We start from the raw sequence: 26936 nt of genomic DNA on the forward strand, positions 1-26936 counted from the left end.
TTTCTTTCTTTCCAACTATGTCCACTTCCTGATCTTAAACGTGTGATCAGTTCCGTCTATTTTATCCTGTCTTATTTGTTTTATCCGTTCTCATAATAGCTCTGGCCATCTCACCATAGCCCTTTGGCAAGTATTGAGCTTCCCAGGCAGAGAAGGCAATGGCCACTCCAGTACTCTTGCCTGGAAAATCCCATGGACAGAGGAGCCTGGTAGGCTGCAGTCCATGGAGTCGCTAAGAGTCAGGAACGACTAAGTGACTTCACTTTCACTTTTCACTTTCATGCATCGGAGAAGGAACTGGCAACCCACTCTAGTGTTCTTGCCTGGAGAATCCCAGGGAGGGGGAAGCCTGGTGGGCTGCCGTCTATGGGGTGGCACAGAGTCGGACACAACTGAAGCGACTTAGCAGCAGCAGCAGCAGAGCTTCCCAGGTGTCTCAGTGGGAAAGAATCCATTTGCTAATGCAGGAGATGCAGGTTGATCCCTGAGTTGGGGAGATCCCCTGGAGGAGGAAATAGCAGCCCACTCCAGTATTCTTGTCTGGAAAATTCCATGGATGGAGGAGCCTGGTGGGCTACAGTCCATGTCGTCACAAAGAATCAGACATGACTGAGCATGCACGCAAATGGCAAGTATAGCCTATCTGCTCTCATTACCTTCTGAATTGCTTCCCTAAGATCTATTGTGTTTTGCTACAAGGAACCTTCTTTCTAAAACCTCTCTCAAAGTATATCATCTTTCTGCTGAAACTTTAAAAAATATTTCTTCACTGTCTTTTATTGCCTTACTTTACTTGGTATGGCATTCAGAATTAGAGTAACCATAGTTTATTATCTAAATTTGATAATTGGGAGGCAGAAAGTGGCATATTAATAATTGCATGCTCAGTTGCTCAGGCATGTCTGACTCTTTATGACCTCTTGGGCATGGCCTACCAGGCTCCTCTGTCCATGTAAATTTCCAGGCAAGAATACTGGAGTGGGTTGCCATTTCCTTCTTCAGGGGATCTTTCAGACCCAGGGATCAAACCCTCATCTCCTGCATTGACTGGTGTGTTCTTTACCACTGATCACTGGGACAAAAGTGTGTGGTTGTGCTTAACACTCTAGCCACATTTTCTTCCAGTTGCACTTCATGAATGAACAGTGGCTGAGTACTGAGTGAACTGCCCCTGCTCCAAAGGTCCCTGAACTGTGCTGTTCACAGCTGTACTTGTTTTACCTAATCTACTGCTCAACACATCATATGGGCTCAATGACTAGTTGCAGAAGGAAGAAAGCAAGTGGAAAGCAAGCCCTGAGTAAATCAAAGCATTTCAGAACTGTTGTAGTGTGCTGTGTTTGCTGAAATGAAATAGAATTTAAGGTCTAGCATCTTTGGGAAGAGGAAACATGGAGAGCCAAAGGGAGGCACCAAGAACCTGGGAGAGGGAAGTAGAAAGAGGCAGCCCCAGAGTCAGACCTTCGCTTTATAACTTAGGAAAGGGCAGATGCTGGGAGTGTTGAATTCAAGAGCACTTTTCCAAAAGACTCCACTTATCAATATATAGATTTTTACCAATAGTAGTGATCTCGAGTGGCCTCGGCCAGCAATGGCTCAGAGAGGGGCTTGGGTTCCCAACCAGAAACTGAAGCCAGGTCGCAATGGTAAGAGCACCAGATCCTAGCCATTAGACCAGTGGTCAGTGACAAGGGCCCTGACCCTTTAGCTTTGCGGAAAAGAATTTCCACAAAGACAGAAAGCAGTGAAGCAAGTAAAGTATTTATTAAGAGGAAAAGAGTACAATATGTGTGGATATAGACACTCAGGCAGACTCAGAAGGAGAATCTTTGCTAGTTTGAATCACTTACGTGGGGCATTTCTTCCAGGTTTCCCTTGGCCAATCATTTTGATTTGCCTGGTTCACAGTCTATATTTGCTGTATCTCAGGACCCTTCTGGAGAAGGCAATGGCACCCCACTCCAGTACTCTTGCCTAGCAAATCCCATGGACGGAGGAGCCTGGTAGGCTGCAGTTCATGGGGTCACTAGGAGTCAGACACGACTGAGCGACTTCACTTTGACTTTTCACTTTCATGCATTGGAGAAGTAAATGGCAACCCACTCCACTGTTCTTGCCTGGAGAATCCCAGGGATGGGGGAGCCTGGTGGGCTGCCATCTATGGGGTTGCACAGAGTCGGACATGACTGAAGCGACTTAGCAGCAGCAGCAGCAGCAGCAGCAGCAGCAGGACCCTTCCATGTGTGTGCATGCATCTCTTTGCCAAGATGGATCCTACTGCAAGGGCATATGGGTTGATCACCCCTTGACTTTACTCCCACTTTGACCTTTAAGGAGCCTTTCTGCACACGTGTGGTCAGGGAAGTCTCCTGACTTCAGGAATGAGAAATATGTGGTCTGGGCAAGGCCCAACCTCCTTGCTTAATTGCCCTGCTAGGAATTTCGTCCATAGGGGATGAATCTCCAATGCTTTACCCTGTGTTGGGGTGAGGGGCCATCTACCTCCTGTCTCAGTAGTTCTTAGCTAAATACTGTCTAATCCCTCATAAAGTCAGTGTAGAGCTATTTTTAAAAAGTTTTCACAACAGTGTTTTAGAAGTTCCAGCTATAAAGGAGGTATGTCAGTGTCCATTCTGTGCTACTGAAATCAGGTGCATTCTCTGTGAGAAAAGAAAATGTGCTGGGAGCAAGGGAACAAAAAGGAACATGATGAAAAGCTACAACCTAATTACATAAATGTCTTTTTTTTTTTTTTAACGAAAACTAGATTTAATGTAATTAAAGCACTTGTAACAAAATGAAGCAGGGGCATTTCTTTCCTTTTTTCCTGAAATAAAGGAAGGTTAGCAATCACATGCTGTTTGTAGGAAATTTATACTAAATATGCAAAAATGTGTCTGTGTGTTTGTCTGTCTGTGTGTGTGGGGTCGGGAGGGGGGCAGATTTTCTCTGATCTCTTAGCTGATTGACCGACAATGCAGTCAATATTCATGGCCTTTCAGTTATGTTCCTTACAGTAAGGAGATATCTGTAAATAAGTATAAACTAAATATTTTTCAATGCTCATGAGCACCTGTTTTAAGCAAACATTACATTTATTCCACAATTTATTCAATTTTTTTAGACTTTTCCCTAACTATAAAGCCATAGCAGGAACTTAATGTCTTTGTTAGGTCAGAAAGAATGCTTGTGGACTAAAGATCAAATTGTGAGTTAACTTGTAGAAAAAAGAGGGCTCATTCTAACTTGAGGATATGCTTCTAATCAGCAGTTTGGTAGCATTTGGTCTGTAACTGGGGCATGGATCTCGGGAGGCTCTTTTTTGGGTGCTGAGCTCATGCAGGATATTTCTTTCCAGCCATCTATGAGCCTTCCTGTGAAGCATACAAACACCTGGGCCAGACCTCAAATTACTACTGGATAGATCCCGATGGCAGTGGATCACTGGGGCCTCTGAAAGTTTACTGCAACATGACAGGTAACTATGCCCCATTTATGTGTCATGAAGATGGCTTTTCTGTATGTTGGGAATGAATAGCACCACTGATGTTTGTTTCTCCTGTGCTGTGTTCTTGTCAATACATGAATGAAGCTAAATACTGCTGGGTCTGTTAGGCTAAAGGGTGAAGTGTAGTTTGACACTGAGTTTTGTTGTTATTTTTTTAAAGTCTACCTTCTGATTTGAACAGTTAATAATTAGCATTTTTAAAAAATCAGCATGTAGAGGAAAAAGTATAAAGTGAAATTGAAAGGTTGAAGTCCCCAGAAAGAACTAGCCCATGAAGAAGCCGCCACAAGAACCTGGACTGGGGAAGGTTGGTGTCATCTCTCAAAGCACTCACACTGCACATGGGAGAGGAAGCTCCGAGGCCACTCCAGGCCCTGCTCTACAGCAGACTGATTCAGTTATACACACATGCATCCTTCTCATATTTGGTGATGCTGACTCAATGGACACGGGCTTGAGTAAACTCTGGGAGATGGTGATGGACAGGGAGGCCTGGAGTGCTGCAGTCCATGGAGTCACAAAGAGTCTGACACGACTGAGCAACTCAACTGAACTGAACTGAATAGCATAGGGCCTTGTTTGCCCATAGGACCTTATTTGCCCATTCTTTAACTCCAGCTTGCACCTGCTAATCCCAAACTCCCAATTCATCCCACCCCCAACCTCCTCCAGCTTGGGAACCACAAGTCTGTGCTCCATGTCTGTGAGTCTCTTTCTGTTTTGTAGATAAGCTCATTTGTGCCACGTTTTAGATTCTACATACAAGTGATATATGGACTTATTTCACTTCGTATGACAATCCTTAGGTCTGTCCATGTTGCTGCGAATGGCATTCTTTCATTCTTCTTCTGGGGCTGAGTAATATACTATTCTGTATATGTACTATATCTTCTTCATCCATTCATCTGTCAGTGGACGTGTGGCTTGCTTCCATGTCTTGGCTGTTGCGAATAGTGCTGCTATGAACACAGGGATGCATGTGTCTTTTTGAATTATGGTTTTGTCCAGATATATGCCCAGGAATTGGATTGCTGGATAGTATGGCGACTCTATTTTTAGCTTTTTGAGGAATTTCTATATCATTTCCCGTAGTAACTGCACTACTTTATATTCCCACCAACAGTCAGGAGGTTTTCCTTTTCTCCACACCCTCTCCAGCATTTGTTATTTGTAGATTTTTTAATGATGGCCATTCTGACCAATGTGAGGTTGTCTCGGAAAAGGCAATGGCACCCCACTCCAGTACTCTTGCCTGGAAAATCCCATGGACCGAGGAGCCTGGTGGGCTGCAGTCCATGTGGTCGCTAAGAGTCGGACACAATTGAGTGACTTCACTTTCACTTTTCACTTTCCTGCATTGGAGAAGGAAATGGCACCCCACTCCAGTACTCTTGCCTGGAGAATCCCAGGGACGGGGGAGCCTGGTGGGCTGCTGTCTATGGGGTCGCACAGGGTTGGACACGACTGAAGCGACTTAGCAGCAGCATATATAAAATCTACATTATCTAAAAGATAAAATGCAATTAAAATATGTAATGGATACAGAAACAAGAAAAAAAAATGTGAATTTCTTCATAGACTTTGTGAAAAGGAAAAAGAATATTTAAGTGTACCTCTAGGATCCTTTTTCTAGGTTTTGCCATTCATATATTTACTATTTTGTCAGAAATTGTGTCGTGTGAGAATAAATTGATATCGTAAATGCCTTCATGGTGTTCACAACTTATAATAAAAACAAGCACTAAAAAAGTAAACAAATATAAGTAATTTTTCTGCAGAGAAAAGTAATGGAATTGTGAAGAATGATTTATTTTGGATAGAGCATTTAAAAAAAGAAAAACCTCCCTAGGAAGCAACATTTTAGCCAAAATGTAGCATATGGATGAAGACAAGGCACTCAAAAAGGTGAGAAAGGAAGAGAAGCCCTGAAAATTTACACTCCAAGGCATGAAAAAAGTCATTTTCTTCGAAGGAACTAAAACCCAAGTGACTGAAGCATAATAAGACTGTAGGGGCCCAAAATGAAGTGGAGGAGACAGGCAGGAGCAGAGCAGATCAGGAAGTAAGGATGGTGGTACTGGGGGAAGAAAATATTTTTATTTTTTGAATTATGTTTCAGTGTAGTGGGTGGGAAGCTATGGAAAGGTTTTAAACAGGGGAATGAACAGGTCTTAAACAGGTTTTAAACAGGTCTCAGTTAAAACTACTGAGGCAGGAGGTAGATGGGCCCCCCAGGGTAAAGCGGTTGGAGATTCATTCTCTATTGACAGAAACTCCAAAACAAGAATAGAGGGACAATTGAAGGAGGAGGACAGGCCTGCTCAGACCACATATCTCTCATTTCCGAAGTCAGGAGCCCTCCCCCACCACACATGCACAGAAAAGGCTCCTTGCAGGCCAAAGGGGAGTGATGTCAAGGGATGTTCTACCCAGATACCTCTTTGGTAGAGTCCAGCTTGGCTGACAGATACGTGCATGCGCATGGGAGGATCCTGAGATGCACAAAATGTGGACTACAAACCAGGCGAATCAAAATGATTGGCCAAAGGAAACCCAGAAGAAATGACCATAAAAGTGATTCCAACTGCCATGAGGGTGTGACTCAGCAACCCTCTGACTGGGAACCCACGCCTGGCTCCTAGCTGCTGCACGCCGGGGCCACCCTAGATCAATACCAAGATCGATACCACTTTGAGCACCACGAATGACAGGCTGAAAGCACTGCAACCAGGTCTGAAGCTATAGTCAAGGTCCAGGGAAGAAAAGATGCTTCTCTGGACTTGGGTGGTGATAGTTTAAGTGTTGAGAAGAGAAGCATTTCAGATGTATTTTGAAGGTAGAACTATCATCAAAGACCCCGATTCTGGGAGAGATTGAAGGCAAAAGAAGAGGGAGGAAGAGGATGGGATGGTTAGGTAGCAACACTGACTGAATGGAGACGAATTTGAGCAAACTCCGGGAAATAGTGAAGGATTTGTGAAGGATGGGAGAATAATGGTTAAAGAGAGTTATCAAGAATAACTCCTGAATATATGGATTAAGTAACTCAGTGAATTATAGTGCCATTTTGGAGACATGCAAAATAAAGGAAAGAACAGATTTAGAGGAATTTCAAGAATTCAGTTTTGACCTATTTAAATATGAAGTGCTATATGCCATCTCAGTTGACGTGCAAATTTTGCAGTTGAATAAGCCCTGAAAAGATGTTTGGGTTAGAGATTAAAATGTGCTAATTGTTAGCATATGAATATATGAGAAATGATAATATCACTTAGAGGATTGTAAACTGGGAAAAGGCATCCCAGGAATGTAGTCCTAGGAACTCAGTAGGTAGATCAGATTTCTAGTGATGAAATATTCTTTGTGTCAAGAATGTAATAAGTGGAGGAAAAGTGTCTAAGAGAATCCTGGCGACAAATGGGTCATCCATGTGGATATTGAATTGACTGTTTGGATCCTAAAATTTATAAAATAGATTGGGAGGATGGAGAATGACTTTGAATCAATGGAAATGTATAAAATGACTGAGAAGGCCCCATGGTCCTTCTAGGTTAGACTCCTCCTGCCCTCCATGCACCCCACCTCTTGTTTGTAAAAAAGCTTTACTTCCTATGCCTTCCCTTAGTTCCAAAGAGCAAATTTAATCACAGAAATGACAAAAGGCATAAACAAAAGATAATATTCAAGCAAGACAAAATAAGAATAGGTTCAGTTCAATTCAGTCCAGTCTCTCAGTCGTGTCCAACTCTTTGAGACCCCATGGACTGCAGCACACCAGGCCTCCCTATCCATCACCAACTCCCGGAGTTCACTCAAACCCATGTCCATTGAGTTGGTGATGCCATCCAACCATCTCATCCTCTGTCGTCCCCTTCTCCTCCTGCCTTCAATCTTTCCCAGCATCAGGGTCTTTTCAAATGAGTCTGTTCTTCACTTCAGGTGGCCAAAGTATGGGAGTTTCAGCTTCAGCATCAGTCCTTCCAATGCATATTCAGGACTGGTTTCCTTTAGGATGGACTGGTTGGATCTCTTTGCATTCCAAGGACTCTCAAGAGTCTTATCCAACACCAGAGTTCAAAAGCATCGATTCTTCAGTGCTCAGCTTTCTTTATAGATTAGCCTTAAAATAAAGCCAAGAACATTTAGTTCTTTTTCAAGGGCTATAGATAATATCCTGAGCCACCTCCTTGAGTTATTTTGCAGATTCTAAATCCTCCACCTGATGGAAAAAAAGTTAACTGCATGCTGACCAGCAGTATCTATATCCCAGACAAGTTGTAACAAAAGGATGATAATTGAGATTCCCGAAACATCGCTGTGTTACCTCACCATCAACCCAATCAGAGAACTGTGCAGGAGCTGGTCATGCACCACACCCCTAATGTTGCCTTTAAACATTTCTTACCTGAAAGCCATTGAGGAATTCAGGTTGTTTGAACATAAGCTGCCCATACTCCTTTCTTGGTGCCTTGCAATAAATGCTGTACTTTCCTTCACTAGGATCCAGTGTCAGTAGACTAATTTTGTTACATATTCAGTGAGTGGACACAAGTTTAGTTTAGTAACAAAACAGTTGAAATTTGGTACCAGGGAAAAGGAAGCAATTGATGATCCTGTATTTTTAAAGAATGGCTTTGGCAACTGGGAATAGGATGTTCCAAAGGAGACCCACACAATAAGAGAGGAAAACAAATCAGAAAGTCACTGTTATAATTCAGGAGTTGAAACTGAGATTTAAGGTGGAGGCCATGAGGTAAAGGAGAGGATTAATTTGATAGATATTTAGAAAGTTGAGTTGACCAGACTGTGGCTGGTGAGGTTGAAAGTAATTCCCAAGTTTCTTTCTTGGGAAACCCATATGTTGGAGTACAGAAGAGCAGGTATGGGTCAAGAAAAGGTGGGACTCTATGTTGCCTTCAGCAGCTGTAAATCAGCCTGTTAGAGCTGTACTGTGGGCATACACTATGCAGATTCCCTGAAGACTTTGAGCCCAATTAATCTCTCTGTCTCAGTTTCCTTGTAAATAGAGTAGGAATTGGAATGAGTTGATCTCTACACTGCCTTCTATACTTAAAAAGACTGAAAAATTCTATTATTGCTATGAAACATGAAAGAAAAATATCACTATTCACATAATTTAGAGACAAAATCCTCTTGCCTCAAACAAGCTTGAATTTACTCATTTCTTGGCCGTGTTTGACATAAATTGGCATTCTTCATTTTTTATCATAAAGCAGTCCTTCTACCATGCGATTCTCCTTTTGGCTATCTGTACTTCAGTGCTTCATCACTTGGAAATTAGGGGGTGCCCTAAATGACACATCTCAAGTGCTCAGTTGACACTAAGGAGACAGTGTATTCATCGAATCTTTTGTAGAAGAATCCATCATTCCATCCAAGTCAAAGCCTGGTTTCCTTTTTAAGATCTTAGGGCACATTATAAAACGTGGTCATTGGTATCCTCACCCTCCCTCTCAATTTCTGTTCTCTTTCTGAAAATTTGGTGTCATAGATATAATTTTTAATGAATGTATATTATCATATATTTATAATATTTGCCTCTTTCATGTGAATACTTTTCTAACACTTCAGCTTCTTATTTCTATTTTCTTAAGATGCTTATCAACATTTTCTAGAAACCTTGAGTTTTTGTATTTAAAGCTTCATTTAGTTCTCTCTTCCCAGGGATTAATAATATCAATAGTAAATAAAGCCAGATCCAGCCATTATCCTTGGAAAATTACTGCTTATCCTTAAATCAAAAACTGTGCTTTCCTCAATATTCTATCTCAAATTCATCTTTATAACTCTCTTTGCATTCATATTTAATTTTTAAAAAATTAAGTAAACATCTGTGCTGTTTGATGTGATGTTTAAAGCCCAAGTAAGGAATACCTCCTGCATTCTTCCTAGCACTACCTTTGTAGTTTTATCAAAAAACCATTAAGCTTGTTTACATAATTTGTACTTTATAAAGCCCTGGGATTTAGCTGATCAAATTCTATTATCCTCTATAATGGTAAAAGCTGTTCATGTCTTTTTAATCTAATATTTATAGAGAGCTTGTTACTCAAGTTCCTAAGCACTTGCTCTCAGTAATATAATTTTTTTAATCACATGCCTCTCAGAAGTTTCTGTAGTGCAGTGTAGGGGGTGGGGGTGACAATGGGCTGCCAGGGTGGGACTCTTGGGCTCTAGTAGAAAGAATCATGAACCTGCCCCACACTCCTTGTTGCCATAACCCCCCACCTACCCCTCAGCAAAGCAAAGCAGTTCCTTCTCTATTTTCTGCTTTCAATAACACCAATTTATTATATCAGTTTTCATGGGTCAAGGCTCTGGCACAGGTTAGCTAGGTTGACTGCTCAGGGTCTCACAGGCTGAAATGAAGGGGTCAGCAGGGCTGTGGTCTCATCTGAGGCTTGGCATCCTCTTCCACGTTTGTACAGGTTGTTGACAGAATTCAATTCCTTCAGGTTTTAAGACAGAGGGTCCCATTTTCTTGTTGGCCATTTGGCTGTGGCTTGCTCCTAGAGGATGCTCCCAGCCATGCATCCTTCTCATGTCATGGCAATGGGAGAATCTCTGACCTCTAGACTCGCTTTCAAGAGTGCACGTGATTAGGCCATCCCTCGTAATCACCCAGTATAATACTCGTTCGATTAACTCAAGTCAACTAGGGGCCTTACTGACACCAGCAAAATCTCTTCACCTTTTTTTTTGTTTGTTTGCTTTGTTTTTTGTACCAGCTAGTCATTTTATTTTATTGAAGGATAATTGCTTTACAATGTTGTGTTAGTTTCTGCTGTACAACAAAGTGAATCAGCAATATGTATACATATATCCCCTCCCTCTTGAGCCACCCTCCCCCCCAACCCATCTAGGTCATCACAGAGCATATAGCACCTTTGCTGTATAGGGTAACATAATCTCAGTAGTGATAACCCATCGTATATATACACTTCTCACCTACATTCAAGGAATAGGATCAGGGAGTATACACCAGGGTTTGGGAATGTTGGGGGAATACTTTGTATTCTTTTTCCCCACTCTTTATACTATTCATAACTCCAGCTACATAGAGTCTTACCTATTGAGTAACAGTGCCAAACTTAGTTTGTAAAAAATTAAGGTTTATTATTTATTACTTGTGGTTTTTATCATATTGTTCAAAATAGGAAAACTTGAAAATACAGATACACAAAAATAAAAATTGCTTACCAGCTGAGATTAGAATTACTAACAGGTTAGGTGATGTGTGATAAGATTTTATATTTTATGCTTATAGTTATATATATAGTATTGAGGGGAAACTAAATGCTGAGCACTATTCTAAGTGGATCAGACACATGGACTCATCTAATAATTCACAACAACCCCATGGAATATGTAATATTACTCTTATTCCCATTTTTGGGTGAGGAGACTAAAGCTCACAGAAATTAAGTCCTAAGTTACACATCTAGTGGGTTAAGGAGACAGCCGTCCGTGTGATCTGGAGCCAGAGTTCACAGCTGCTGTGCGTGCACATGTGTGTGCATGCATGACGTATGTGTGTGAATGCCCGAGCGTGTGTGTCACTCATCCTCATGGCCAGATGTGTGCATACTCCTCATTTTGGATTCTGTAGTCTGATTTAAGTGTGATTTCTGAAACGAGCATCTCTTATTCATGTCTTTTCATTATCATTAAAACTTCCTTACATAACTAACTCATTATCTGTGATAGGACAGCATTTTTGCCATAAACTATTTACTTCTTAATTGCCCCGCTGATGCCTTGGGGTTTTTAATCAGAGAACACATTTTAGATGAAATCAGTTTATAAGCCATTAAGCAATTATTATCAATTTTAGCTCTTAATTCAGCCAGGAGTACAAATGTCTGAGAGCTTTCATAGAATAACTTTTGTATTTCTTGTGTACTTGGGTTAATTATCCCTTAGGTTTGAAGCCTGACTTTTTTATTGTTATAGCGTTGCTATACATTGCTGTCTCAGTTTCTGTGGCACAGCAAAGCGAATCAGCCGTACATATACGTGGAAAGCTACTCAGTGCTCTGTGCTGACCTAAATGGGAAGGAGATCCACAAAAGAGGAGATATATATGCCCGAGTTTTAGGACGATCTAAATACTACTCCCAATGTCTAGTTACTTTTTCAGTGTAAAATCTTAAACTGAGTCTAACAAAATCTGGCTTTAGAAGGTAATGAGATTGAATGGAACTCTGTTGGGTGTTATCAGCAATATTTAATGTGATTGCAGTGCCTCATTCCCTGTTCTTGCAAGGAAACTGGCTAGAAATGAAGACCCACACAGCTTTCTTCTCTCCAAAAGCTTATTAACACCCACAGGCCAGGCAGGACGATGCCGCTGCCCCTTCATGTTCCTGGAGTGCCGTGCACTCTCTCTCTGATGTATCCACGTTTTAAAGTATAAGCCTCAAAACACTGTCTTCTTCCATTTTATTCCCTCCACTCATTTTTATTTTTTTCCCATCAAAGGCGTTTGCCCTCCTCTTTCTGTCTCCTAACCCAGTCTGCTTCCTCTGCCGTTAACATTAACCTGCACGCAGAATAGTTCTCTGTCTTCTTTCACAGTCATCCCCTTTTCGTAGCCTTCTCACAGGCTGTCTTTGTTATAAACCTTTATAATCACTCAGCAACTCCTGCTTCATGCGCTCAGCTATTTCAGTTCCTCACAATCAGTGTAAATCTTTGAATTCAATTCTGTTCCCACAGCTTCAATTGAAAATCTAGGAGCCAACTCAGTGATCAAACGCAGCCTGAAAGGAGAGCTCGTCTCTGTAACTGATTACCCACCCGCCCAAGACTCCCATTCAGACTCACACTCCTGTTCCACGGATGACTTCTACCTGCCAAGGCTCCTTTGAGATCTCTTCATTGTGTGTCAGTCACAGTGATAGGTTAATACTATAAGAGTCCTCAAGTGCTTTTCGAACTTTAAATCAAGAAAGGGAGAGGGGAGCTACAGGAGGTCTGGTGAAGCCCACGCCTTCAGACAGGAGCCAGGAAGGGAAGGGAGGGCACCATGTGAAACCAAGACAGAGTGGTCTTGGATCTGGAACAGGCAGCCCAGCCACCTCTGAGCCTCCAAAAGGGTACCCCGAATGCAAATGCCCCACCTTCAAACGTTTTTACACACCTGATTTTAAACACACTGCGTTTCTGGTGCTTTGAAAGCACTGTCTCGGTTGTGCAATTTCAAAACCTGCTCAAAAACGGAGAATGGTTTCACACTGTCTATGATGATGGACTGCTGTTTGGCTTCCTCTGTCATTTGGGGTCTGAAACTCTAGTCTAGTCTACAGATATCAGCTTGTACATCTGGCAGGTGGGGGGGGGGGGGAAAAGCCTTTGTGAAATCCAGTTAAATTAGCTCAAAGTGCAAGAATAACCTCACACTTACTCACTAGGAATTCCTCCCTTCTGACTAAACTTAAAGCCACTATGCCTGAGCTCCTATCTTTCCAATCCCTAGGTTTTCCAGTTTGCTGAGTCACCTTTCATTCCTTCTCAGTAAATCAATTTCCATTTTGAAAGATTCCTGGCAATTTTAGCAAGAGAATCTCATGTAGCAACTGGTCTGTCTTTTTATCTTTCCTCTTAGTCTAATTGATGCAACTGAGAAACTTAAATAATAAACTCTACCTAGTATGACATGGTGCCTAAACTGGCAAATATTGGAGTCCTGCTTCTGGGACTGATTTAAGCACAAGCCCTAAACCTCATCATGCCCAGCATAAATGACGCCACATGACAGCATTTGTCTCATTTATGACAACTGACAAAATAACTCTGAAAAAATGTATACCTGTGAATGAAGTTGTCAGAAATCTTCTTGTGGTATTTATGGACAGAGGAGGTCATTAGGGCTGAGCCTCTCCTCGGATAATCATTAATCTCATATCCTGTTTCTACTATGTTTGAACAAAATCAGCATTGAAAATTAAGACTATATAAGAACTTACTAGATCCTCATCGTGATCGTCATTACAGTTATTCCTTTTATTGATGTAAGTGTGTGCTCAGGCACTTCAGTTGTGGCCAACTCTTTGTGGCCCTCTGGGCTGTAGCCTACCAGGCTCCGCTGTCCATTGAAGTTTCTAGGCAAGAATACTGGAGTGGGTTGTCATTTCCAGGAGATCTTCCCAACTCAGGGATCAAACCTGCATCTCTTGCCTCTCCTGCATCGGCAGGAGGATTCTTTACCACCCGAGCCACCTGGGAAGCCCTTTTTGATGTATAAATATGTGTAATTTATTTTCTCTTCACTGGAACCATATTTGCCCCTTCCGTTTCTAAGCTCACTTGGTTTACCTATAGGTGCCAGGGCTGAGAGACAGTAGCGTACTTTTGACCGGTGAACTAATGCACTAGCTCAGAGGCCCCCAACCTTTTTGGCACCAGGGACCGGTTTCACGGAAGACAATTTTTCCACAAACGGTGTAGTGGGAGGGTTTGGGGATGATTCGAGTGCATTACATTTATTGTGCACTTTATTTCCACTATTATTACATCAGTGCCATCTCATCAGGTGTTAGATCTTGAATTTTATTAGTGCATTATCGCTGCAAGCCAAGTACAGAGTAGAATCCAACATATTGTGCTCTCAGTATTTAAAAGACTATAAAATAATAGAGGATGTCTTGCTGATATTTCCCATTGCTCCAATCCAAACTGCTTGCTGTCTCTATCTGGGGCATCCTATCATCATGAAATCTCCCATCCCACCTGTATTTATTCACCCAACAATTTTCTCATCTTCCACTATGTCAGACCTCATGCTTCCCATTTCCTATGTCTTTTTCATGTCAATTTACACCCTCATTTGGGGGTAGCACATTCTCTGACAGTTTCTCAATCCTTTAATAAACCTATCCTTCTCCCTAGAAATTAGAAGAACTTTCTTTTATTCCCCAATATTCTGAAATTTCACAACAGGCATTAGAATAAGTCTGTTTTCATCCTTGGGCTAGGTGCTTACTTTCACACTGGCAACTCCTCAAATTTCTTTTTATTTTTCTATTCCTGATTGATTTCTCTGTTTTCTCCTTTTAGAATGATTTTCATCCTGGTTTTAAATCAAAGAGCTCCTTTTTGTTCTTTGGAAGTTCCATTTTAATAGCGTACTGTTCTTCGTATCTGCAGACTTTTTATTGTATCTTAAGGATAATAAATTTTTTTCCTTTCCCTCAGTTTTTTCTGAATTCCTTTATTCTGCTCACTTTCTCACCTTTTTATGTGTCCTGGAATCTCCTCAGTTACCTACAGATTCCTAATAATTACTAGCTATGTGTTTATTGTTAAGAGTTAGAGGGTCTTGTTGATTTTGAACTTCACTCTTAGTTATAGCATCACCGACTCAATGGACATGAGTTTGAGCAAAATCTGGGAGATGGTGAAGGACAGGGAAGCCTGCCAAGCTGTAGTCCATGGGGTCGCAAAGAGTCAGACGCGACTTAGCGACTGAACAATAACTTGCTTAGAGTGGCCATGTGTCCTGTATGCTCAATATAATCCCATCTTAATTTTTTTTGGCCTGATGTAGCTCTCCTTTTTACTTTCAATACTGTCCTAGTTTGAATATGTCTATGCATTTATCATATACATTTATGAATGTGTATGTATACATAAATATACTCTGGCTTTACTGGGGTTTTAGGAGGGAAAAAGTTAGATGACAGTCTTTATTCAACATCTTAACCAGTAATTCTAATATTCATTTGTAATTCTCAGATTTAATGCCTTAGAACCAAACAGTTTTTTAAAACATGTTTTTAAATTAAAATGTTCAAATTTTAATATCAATTAATATTTCCTTATTTGTTTAAAAGATATCATCATTTTAAACTGTTTATTGTTGACTCTCTGTAAGAGAGAATGTGATAGATGCCTTCATCTATTATAGTATTCTATCCATTTCATCTGTTCCTCACCATAACCTGGGGAGGTATTAGTATTCCAATTTTGAAGCCAGGTGAACTGAGACACAAACAGGTTTTAAAATTTCCCAAGCAGCTAATGAGTGTTTAAACATCTTATCATCCATGGGTGCATCTATAATACAGTTTACAAAAAGCTGTTTGCATAAAGAATATAGGTTTGAATGCTACTAACAATGAGAGAATGAGAGGCTTCCTTATCTTTTAGTGGCATAAATGTATCACTTTTTAACTTTTTAATAACTTGAAGCATTCTAGAAACCCTTGGTTCTTTTAACTAACATAATATAAATTATTATTACTATTCTTATTTAAAAGTTTTCTTCCCCTTTCCTGACTAACGAGCATCTAGGAAGTGAGATGGGGTGTCTATATTGTTCACTCCTGAGTCCAGCAGTGTCTGGTATACAGTTGGCACTAATAGATGCATTGTTCAAATAGACCTGTGCCACTCTGGCTTTTTAGTAGACATAAGTAGCTACCATTAGTAAGAAATAGATGAGTATGTCTGGGGGTTCCTAGGTAGCACTAGTGGTAAAGAAGCAGCCCACTAATGCAGGAGACTTAAGAGATACGAGTTTGATCCCTGGTCAGGAAGATCCCTGGGAGGGAACCCACCCCAGTATTCTTGCCGGGAGAATCCCATGGACAGAGGACCCTGGTGGGTTAAAGTTCATAGGGTCACAAAGAATCAGACACGACTGAAGTGACTTAGCATGCACTCGTGAGTAGGTCTAAGTAACTTCTCCATCAATCTCAGTTCTATGTAAGACACAAGTGTGAGACAAAAGTCTGCCTCACCTACAACCAGAAGGCAAATGTTTATTAGCAACAGGCTCAAAAGTTGCCCTTACAACCTGTTCTTTAAATTTGAAAATCCAATCTCTCTATCCCATGAGTGTTTCCAACTTTTCCTTGTGTGGATGCTTCTCTCACAGAAAATGTGAAAAATTTTAGAAACAAGATTGAGATTACTTTATAATCAGAATCAACCAGAATCCTCTGATTCAATTGATGAAAAGAACTATTTAAGAACCCAACGTTGGTCCTATGAAAAGTAAAAGATAAGGGGCTTTCTAGAAGAGGGTGACAGAGGATGAGATGGTTGGATAGCATCAACAATGGACATGAGTTTGAGCAAACTCCAGGAGACAGTGAAGAACAGGGACAGCTGGCAGGCTGCAGTCCATGGCATCGCAAAGAGCTGGACACAACTTAGTGACTGAACAACAACAAAGGTCTCCCTAGATTCCTTTATCCTTCTGATGCAAGAGTCTGGAGGAGTCTCTATTTTAGCCAACCAATTTAGCTGAACCTCGGTAATCTCACCAATAAAAATGCATCCCCCAGATCATAACTAAAATTAAATTAACTTATGCTAATTAATAAAGCATGATGTACTAAGCAGTGATAAATGTAACATATACACGTGTATCCACTTATGAAATCTTGATTTTTTTTTAAATGCTCACCAACCACCTATGACATGTGTGTTTCTGTTTTGAGCAATCCTATGCCAACTCTTGGGTATAAACTATCTAATACACACGCAAGTCTATGAAACCATCTTTGTGGACCACAAAACACGTGAATAACCCTCCAGGCCACCTACCAAAAATTTGTAAAAGAAAGTTCGTCGACATAAGCTGTAAATTTGGGAAAAAACTTGCCAAAGATGGTTACTTAAACATTATTCATATACTGGTTAAATGTAAATAAAGCATAGCATTATGTCCTCAGAATAGTTATCATCAGCGATGTTCCTATGCTTATGCATCATAACCCTGGACCACGCCTCTGGTTATTAACTGCAGTTCTAAGAAAACATGGACACCATTTTCCTTTACATTTTGTTTTGTTCCTTTCTTTCTTTCTTATGTCCTTATTTCCACAGCCTCCCCTACAATGTTCTCCTTTGGATAGAAGACAAGAGATTTGACATGACTTTAACATATTAATGTAATGTTAACTCTCCCAATGGTATTTCCATTTCAAAGAGAATAGCAAGCAGAATCAAAATATCAAGAAGGAATTTTCAAATAGAACATTTTCAAATGTTCTCTAAGTCATTCCTGCCTGTGCATACAGAAAACAATAGCCCAAATGATTTTGAAAGCCCTTCTGTGTGAAGTTTTTGTTTGAGAGCTGGCAAGCCCTGTTTCTATTACTAATTACTCTTACCTTTGCTTCAACATCTATTTTACATCAGGTCGCTTTTATTTCCTATACTCCACAAACAAACGCTAGAGGAAGATGAGATCAGAGACAAAAAAATCAAATTAAATATTACATGGAAACAAAATATAAAGGAATGTACTGTGCAATAGAATAATTACTCTCTCAGGGAAGAGAATCATCTATTATCCATCATAGTTCCACCACCACTACTCTCTCCGACTTCTGTCTTCCCTTTGAAAATTCTAGATGCTATTTATTGAAAGATTCAGTATCCCCATATACAATATTCATTTTTAATACTTGAAATCCTATTCTCTATTCCTGTGTGAAAGTAAAATACTGTGACTCTCATACAACATTTGACTACTTCCTCCATATGGCAACACATTGTGAGAGTTTGTGTGTATTTAGGGGTGCCATCACTTCATGGCAAATAGATGGGGAAACGATGGAAACAGTGACAGACTTATTTTTGGACTCCAAAATCACTGCAGACGGTGCCAACAAAGGTCCGTCTGGTCAAAGCTACGGTTTTTCCAGTAGTCGTGTATGGATGTGAGCATTGGACTATAAAGAAAGCTGAGCACCGAAGAATTGATGCTTTTGAACTGTGGTGTTGGAGAAAACTCTTGAGAGTCCCTTGGACTGCAAGGAGATCCAACCAGTCCATCCTAAAGGAAATCAACCCTGAATATTCATTGGAAGGACTGATGCTGAAGCTGAAACTCCAATACTTTGGCCACCTGATGCGAAGAACTGATTCCCTAGAAAAGACCCTGATGCTGGGAAAGATTGAAGGAGAAGGAGACAACAGAGGATGAGATGGTTGGATGGCATCACCGACTCGATGGAAATGAGTTTGAACAAGCTCCAGGAGTTGGTGATGGACAGGGAAGCCTGGCGTGCTGCAGTCCATGGGGTCACAAGGAGTCGGACATGACTGAACAACTGAACTGAACTGAACTGAAGAATCCTGAATGCTTAGAATCTCCTGTGAATGCCGGAATTTTGTCATCATGTTGCTTGTCTGCACAATACAGTTTTGGTTGTCAGTAATTACAATCCTGTTTAGATATTTCTGGGCAGTAGTGGAAAGTAAAAGGAGATAATAGTTTTTGCTACTTAAAAGAGGAAGATAGAAGCTGTGTTTAGAAGAAATTTACTGTTAAAACCAGCGATATTTCTTTTTCCCATTTCAAACCCTGAGCAGAAACCTTATGAAAACATCTGGATGGACTATTATGGCCCCACTGAGCACCTGCCTGTGTTACAGTGCCATTGAAATGAATTTTTGGTGCCTGTTCAATCTGTCTTCAGCTTTATAGACATGGCCTTATTTGTATCGATTGCTCTTCCTTTCATGGAAGCATAATAAAGGGAAGAAAACAATATCCAAAGGGGTCAACTTGCTAAGGCTTTCATTTGCCTTATTCCTTATGGTGTTTTTATAGACCTCAAATCTATTGAAGATGTTCCCAGAGGATATTAATCTTGTTTTAAACAAGGCATTAATTTTCTGTGTAATAGTAGGAAATTATTTAGTCTATAAATTACTCCTAAAATATAAAAAGCATTAAAATTGTATAAGCAATGGAAGTCTCAACTTTCCTTTACAAAAGAAATCATTTCTTTATCAAATTGTTTCCAACCCAGATGTAATTCTTCCACCATCTACCTTTACTAAACTTGTTGCTGTGTGTGCTCAGTCGTGTCTGACTCTTTGTGACTCCATGGGTTATAGACTGCCAGGTTCCTCTGTCCATGGAATTTTCCAGGCAAGAATACTGGAGTGGGTTGCCGTTTCCTCCTCCAGGGTATCTTCCCAACCCAGAGATTGAACCTAAGTCTCTTACATCTCCTACATTGGCAGGCTAGTTCTTGGAAAACACTATCATGTGACCTTTACATTAAATTCAACTATATAGCTGAAGTTATTTAAGAATACTAATACATTTAGTAAATATGCAGAAAAAAATCAATTCTGAAATATTCTTACAAAGCAGTCTCTTTTCACATAATCTTTAAATTGACACCTGGACTTCTCAGTTACTTTGGTATTTAGTAGATCGTTAATTGACATGATTCCAAATCTCTTTCTAATTCTGGTCATTTTTTTTTTTTTTCCAGTTAATGAACTCTATGATTTGATTAGCAGCCACTTTAAGGATTTATTGTTAGTTGCTAAGTTGTGTCCAACTCTTTGCAACCCCATGGACTGTAGCCCTCCAGGCTCCTCTGTCTGTGCCATTTTTCAGGCAAGAATACTGGAGTGGGTTGCCATTTTCTTTTCCAACTTTAAGGGTAGTTATAATATAATGGAGTTCTATCAGATATTAACAGAGTGAGAATCACTTTCCAGTCTTATAAAATATCTGTTTACTGTTCTATACTTTCCCCTGGGTAAAATTTTTAGAATTTTAATGTGTTTACCTAAAGTTTATATAGCTGTTTGTTTGTTCACTTAACTAATATTTCTTAATACATATAATGTGCCGGGCACTAAGAACACAACAGTAACCATATTAAACATGACATCTATTTGTATGGAGCTTAAAATGTTATAAATACGTATACAGTTTTTTTAAATAATCCAACAGAGTATTATATTTGTAATCAAGTCATTGTTATTAGACATTGAATTATTGAAATAAGAAGTTATAAAATGCTGTTTATACCGATTTTTGATAGATGTCATTTTATATATAAATAATTTATTATCTTATAATAAAAGTCTATCTATAAATGAATCATTTACTATTTTAAGTCAGCATTTCCCAAACTTTTCTGATTTGTATACCATCTTCATGAGTTTTGCAAAGCCCACAGACAACCAATTATTGGGTTGGTCAAAAAGTTCATTATGGAAAAAACCTAAATGAAGGTTTTGGCCAACCCAATACTTAATAAATACTTTTCTTTAAGTCAACTCATTTTCTTTTAGTGTATTCTCATCAAAAACAATAATATACATAAAATTTTGTCTTTAGCACACTTGATGTTTTCCTCCTCATGGGATGTTTAAACATTGTTATTTTGCAGACATGCAATTAATATAGTAGGATAGAGTATTTCTCAAAGTTTCTGTGGTGCATACTCTGGGAAATTCTGGTTTAATTAAACCCTTGTACCTATTTAATATTTATTTTTGAGAAACTATTAGGTTGCATGGCCTTGGACCAAGAATTGTAACTAGCACAATTCATGAACTTTCAAAATCTACCTAAATTCAAGGAAGCATTCAGAAAGAGAACTTTATTTTAAAATATATAATTTCATAGTAAATAATTAACTTGGATCTTAATCTGCTATTCTGCTAACAGTTTATGCATGTTGACCCTGCTGCTGCTGCTAAGTCTCTTCAGTCGTGTCCGACTCTGTGCGACCCCATAGACGGCAGCCCACCAGGCTCCCCTGTCCCTAGGATTCTCCAGGCAAGAACACTGGCATGGGTTGCCATTTCCTTCTCTGTGTTGACCCATGTGTCTTTTATTGCCCAAATCTGACCTTCAGACATCCTCTTCCTGTCCTTCCAACTGTAATGCTGATTGAAATTGGGTGTGCTTACTCGTAGAGTGAACCCAAATAATAATACTTTGAACACTTCCTAAAAGCATTTTATATTGCTGTCTCTTTTTAAATCAGCTCGCAAAATTATTTTGCTTATGTTATTTATACTACTTATTTATCCAATATCTTAGTCATTCATTACCCACATTTTGAGCATGTAAACAACAACAACAATTAGAAAGTGCTAATACTTAGCAAGGTCCGTCTAGTCAAGGCTACGGTTTCTCCAGTGGTCATGTATGGATGTGAGAGTTGGACAATAAAGAAAGCCGAGTGCTGAAGAATTGATGCTTTTGAACTGTGGTGTTGGAGAAGGCTCTTGAGAGTCCCTTGGACTGCAAGGAGATCCAACCAGTCCATCCTAAAGGAAATCAGTCCTGAGTGTTCATTGGAAGGACTGATGTTGAAGCTGAAACTCTAATACTTTGGCCTCTTGATGTGAAGAATTGACTCATTTGAAAAGACCCTGATGCTGGGAGGGACCGGGGGCAGGAGGAGAAGGGGACAACAGAGGATGAGATGGTTGGATGGCATCACCGACTCAATGGACATGGGGTTGGGTGAACTCCAGGAATTGGTGATGGATAGGGAGGCCTGGCGTGCTGCAGCCCATGGGGTTGCAAAGAGTCGGACACAACTGAGCGACTGAACTGAACGGAGCTGAATACTTAGCAAACCCTTACTATGCGCTAGAATTGTGCTCTGTGTGCACTAACTCACATGAGTTAGGTCGTTTTATTATCCACTTTTATGTGTGAGGCAACTAAGGCAAAGTTAGTTAACTAGCTTAAATTCAAAAGAGTTAAGTGAAATCTTGGAAACCATGTTAGTGTGACTTTGGAGGCCACCATCTTTGTCACTTCATTATAGCATCCAATTTCTTCTGGTGCCATGCTAGAGGGATAAGACACTATATAAATGCATAAGACTCAAATCATACCTTTAATAAGTCTTCAGTTTACTTGGAAAGTGAGAAGTAAAAATATGATTCAGTAGATTCATATCTGAATAATGTTTGCCTACTTTCACAATTTAAGGCTGCTTTCATAAGAGAAAGATTCGTAATCATTGATAGACAAGTGATTCATTCTATGGAGATATTTTCAGACAAAACACTCCACGTTGCTTTTCACAATGGCAGAATCAGTGAAATATTTGTAGTTTGATATTTTTACTTTTACTCCTGGAAATAAGGCAACCTAAGGCCCTTGGTCAACAGAGACAAAAGCCCTTAAAAGTCAAGTTACGGCAGGTCAAAGTGAGTAGAACTCTCCTGGCAAAGACATTATGACTTACATCTGGTGACTTTCCCTTATCATCCAAATCCACTGAATAATCACTCATTCTAATTCCAGGGCAACTCAGTCATAACAATGTGTTCAGCTCAATTATCTGGGATAAAACAACAACAAAAAGGTTTCTAGAATATGAGCGCTATAAAAGCATGCATTATATGTAAAGCAAAGAGCTTATACATAGTAGGAACTTATTAAATAAACATTCCTGATTGGTTTCAAAGTACATAGTCACAAAGTACAGCTATTTAAACATGTGAATAATATGAGTTATGGAATATGACATGAAAGTTTGTGTGAGGCAACTAAGGCAAATTTAGCTAGCTAGCCTAAATTCAAAACAGTTAAATTTTGTGTATAAGAGATGAGCTAAGAGATTTTAGGAGAAAAAGTAAGATAGAAACAATTTTGTAGCTTATGAGAAACTTAGAAGTTTATTGAAATTCTTTGCTAATAGACTTGGTACTTTTACAGAATTGTTATAATAGCTTCAATTTCCAAACAAGTGAGTGCATATAATTGCCAGCTAGCCATAATAATGAGAGTTGTGGTGCCACAAATTAGCTTTGTAGCCTCCATTCTTCATCCAAGCAGGCTTATCCTGGCACTTGCAGATTGCATGTTCTTATTGCAGGTGACATTGAGAGATTACATTAAGCTGGTTATCGATCATACTGTATGGGTTCACTTTACTAAAATGTAATCTGTTTCTACAAATCTAAATTTGACAGAGTATACCATTTTGATGCCATTATAGTCTCAGCAAGAAGTTATAAGAGAGACTAGAGGTGGATTGAGACCCCAAGTTGTGAGTATTTCAAATGCAACCCACCGTGTTGTTTAGAAGTATCAAATTAAATGATGCACATGAAAATGTTTTTATACATTAATATATATATGTGAAATGACTATACTTTGAAAAGTACAAAACAGGTGTCATTCAACATCTAGTTTCTACAAGACTCTCTCTGGAGACTCTACAATGAATAAGTCATTCTCTCCAGGGATTTAAGAGTAAAGGAAGCCTCTGTGACAATAGTGACTTTTATGTGATAATTATCACAGTAGAAGAAAATGGAAAGCTTATAAGTCTACCTTCTGGCCTCCCTTATTAATTGTATCAGCTTATTTTCATATTATCCATTATAAGACATGAATCATTCTGGACACATTCTTTCTGATCTCAGCCTTATCCCACCCTAAGTCAGCCACAGGTACAAAAGTAACTGTCCCTGAAGCTACCACTACTAATCTGGACTTTATGCAAGACAATTTTCACTTCCATTTAACTAATGACTCTAATCCCCACAGCCTATTTAATCACTATTACTATTGTCTATCTTATTGCTGAAAAAATTGGTATGTAGGCCAAAGAAAAAAAGGATGCATTTGTGTGTTCCTGGAAACAAGCAGACACCCAGGTATTCACATAAGGGGATATCCATGACATTGGTTATATTATTATTGTCTGGAGAGCTTCATTGTTGAATAAGAGGTGGCAAAATCATAGATGAATGACCCATATCTAAAACTCAGTAGATTGATATTTAAAACTAAAACATCAATTAATTTCATTTCTAATGAGAAATAATTATCCTGAAACCTTATACTCAAAAACCTGATACTCAACAGTTTTTGAGTTTTATCTTCTCCCTTATTGGCAATCCTACATAATCAGGCAATGTGGAGGCTTGGGCTCAATATAAAAAGGAATTACATAAATCACTTGAAGTGATGACCTCAGGCTAAGCCTGTGGGCTGCATTATTTTACTTCTTTGTTGACTAAACTTCCCTCTCCATTTGATAACTTATGCTTCTACAAGTCTTCCTTTCCCCAAGTTTCCGAGGTTGGACAAATAACATTCTGACCATTTTTCCTTTACATATGTGCTGTACTGTGCTCAGTTCACCCAGTCATGTCCGACTCTTTGCTACCCCATGGACTGTAGCCCCCCAGGCTCCTCTGCCCATAGGGATTCTCCAGGCAAGAATACTGGAGTGGGTTGCCATTTCCTCCTCCAGAGGATCTTCCCAACCCAGGGATCAAACCCAGGTCTCTCTCTTCTTCACTTTTAAATGATGTCAAACATTAAACTTAGAACTTCTAGATCTATAAATGAACCCATCTCTTAAAATTAGTTTGCATTTTCCACTTGAATTCACTCTCAGTTCTCTAGTTTAACTCATTGAGGGGAATTTTGTCCCTCACATATTCACATTTTTAGGGCTCTCCTCAACAATGCCTTAAAGAGTTTATAGCATGTTCTCTGAGAGGGAGTGCTCTGTAAGACAACATTCTGAAATATGAAAAATTCTATGTATTGTCAAAATCTCAGCGAAAACAATAGTTCATTGATTCTTGAATGCACACCGTTTTTCACAACTTCAGCGCCTCTGATGTCAGAATGTGTTGACAGCTCTTGTCATTTCTCTTGGCCAAGAAGCAATTTTGAAATGAGTTTTCTTTGGCTGGGTGCATATGGCACTAGCGTTAAAACTTGCGAATTAGATTCAGCGGCTTAGAAGAAAATTCTAGAGGCAATGGAAGAGTCCTCCCTTTTAAGAACTTTCCTATCACCAGTGTTTTTATAGACACGGAGGACCTTTCTGTGGGGACCTTGGTGATTTGAGCTGTGAAGTATTTCAGGAGATTTGGACCACGAGTGTGAAGAAAGTTGAGGGAAGCCTTAACCAATTCATTTCACAGTATTTTCCTTTTCACGTATGAGCCTGTGGTCATGTATGGATGTGAGAGTTGGACTGTGAAGAAGGCTGAGCTTGAAGAATTGATGCTTTTGAACTGTGGTGTTAGAGAAGACTCTTGAGAGTCCCTTGGACTGCAAGGAGATCCAACCAGTCCATTCTGAAGGAGATCAGCCCTGGGATTTCTTTGGAAGGAATGATGCTAAAGCTGAAACTCCACTACTTTGGCCACCTCATGTGAAGAGTTGACTCATTGGAAAAGACTCTGATGCTGGGAGGGATTGGGGGCAGGAGGAGAAGGGGACAACAGAGGATGAGATGGCTGGATGGCATCACTGACTCGATGGATGTGAGTCTCAATGAACTCCAGGAGTTGGTGATGGACAGGGAGGCCTGGCGTGCTGCGATTCATGGGATCCCAAAGAGTCGGACACAACTGAGCAACTGAACTTAACTGAAGGATAATATAATTAAATAAAATTAATTAGAGCTCTTTTGCAATGTTTTAATTTTCCCTTCTTAGTGGAGTATCTTATGATCAATAACCTTATAAATTATGAAATGCAATATATATTTTAAGCAGTATTCCATCTCCATCTACATGTTGGCCATTTTGGATATCTTTATGCTGGAATCAATATCTTTTATGAGGTGGACAAATCTCCATTTCTTTACTCTCTGGTGAAGGAAGGTGGCAGGAGGTCATCATTCCTGTTCTGAAAGGTATAATGGGTAAATTTAAGTGATATTTTCAAATTCTATCCAAATAGCAAATGCAAAGTTAAAGCATTTTATCCAGGAAGTATGATAAAGAGCTATTTAATTACTACATTACTATATAGTCAAACCCATTATGCACATGGTCTGCATATGAAAAAATCGTAGAGAATTAATGCAGTAGGGGAAGGGAAATGTCATGTTTAAATCTGGAAATGGAATTTCCTGAAGAGTACATTGGCAGTATTGTTACTGTTTATGTGAAAAATGTGGGGCTTCTTGCCTCTTCCTCTCCCCCGAGGCAGATGTTCTCAGGAAAGGAATGTTTCAGCTTGAAGCCACTACAGGAAGCAAGCATCTCCCAGACGATGCTTTGCTGGGGTGGGCTCCACAGGGAGGACTCATGGAACCCCTGGCTCAGCAGCCCGGGAAACAAGGCTGCCCTTGATGGTGAGCGGCTTTGCAGGCCTGCAGGCAGGGGAGATATTGATCGCGTGACTCTCACTGAGAACCTCAGGGACACTCTGTGGGCCTCAGGGGTATACTAGCGCTTTTCAGTGTCTGAATCTCTGTGCTGCCCCTGACATATTGCCTGCACTGTCCTAATTGACAGAAACACTGGCATAAAGGCAAAAGCAGTCCCAGTAAATCTTGTTCCTATGATTTGATTTGACGTGACATCCCCAAAAGTCAATGGGGTCACAGAGTTGGATACACCTGAGCGACTGAGCATCCACACACCCCAAATGACACTTGCAAGTCAGAAACATATATACTCACAGACTAGTGTGGTTCGGCTTATCCAATTAAAGATTTTAATGAAGGGGTATGATTTTAAGTTTATATCCATATATATTGAATCATTGTATATACTGATCTAATTATTTAAAGCAACATAATATAAAAATTATATATAGTATATGGAGTATACTTATGTATTATATCATTAAATGGAATATATAATTATATATATAAACTTTTACATGTATAAAAATTTATTCACC

At 39.7% G+C, this 26936-nt stretch overlaps 1 protein-coding gene across 1 annotated transcript in view; it reads left to right on the forward strand.

Annotated features, from left to right (window-relative positions):
* CNTNAP2 (contactin associated protein 2) overlaps positions 1-26936 on the forward strand; it is a 1639050-nt gene that overhangs the window by 819592 nt on the left and 792522 nt on the right. Inside the window, exon 12 of the mRNA XM_070787139.1 lies at positions 3359-3478. Coding sequence (XP_070643240.1) covers positions 3359-3478 — 120 coding nt within the window. The remainder of the gene's footprint in view (positions 1-3358; positions 3479-26936) is intronic.

Source organism: Bos indicus, chromosome 4 (assembly GCF_029378745.1).
Source record: "Bos indicus isolate NIAB-ARS_2022 breed Sahiwal x Tharparkar chromosome 4, NIAB-ARS_B.indTharparkar_mat_pri_1.0, whole genome shotgun sequence".
Taxonomy (NCBI): Eukaryota; Metazoa; Chordata; class Mammalia; order Artiodactyla; family Bovidae; genus Bos; species Bos indicus.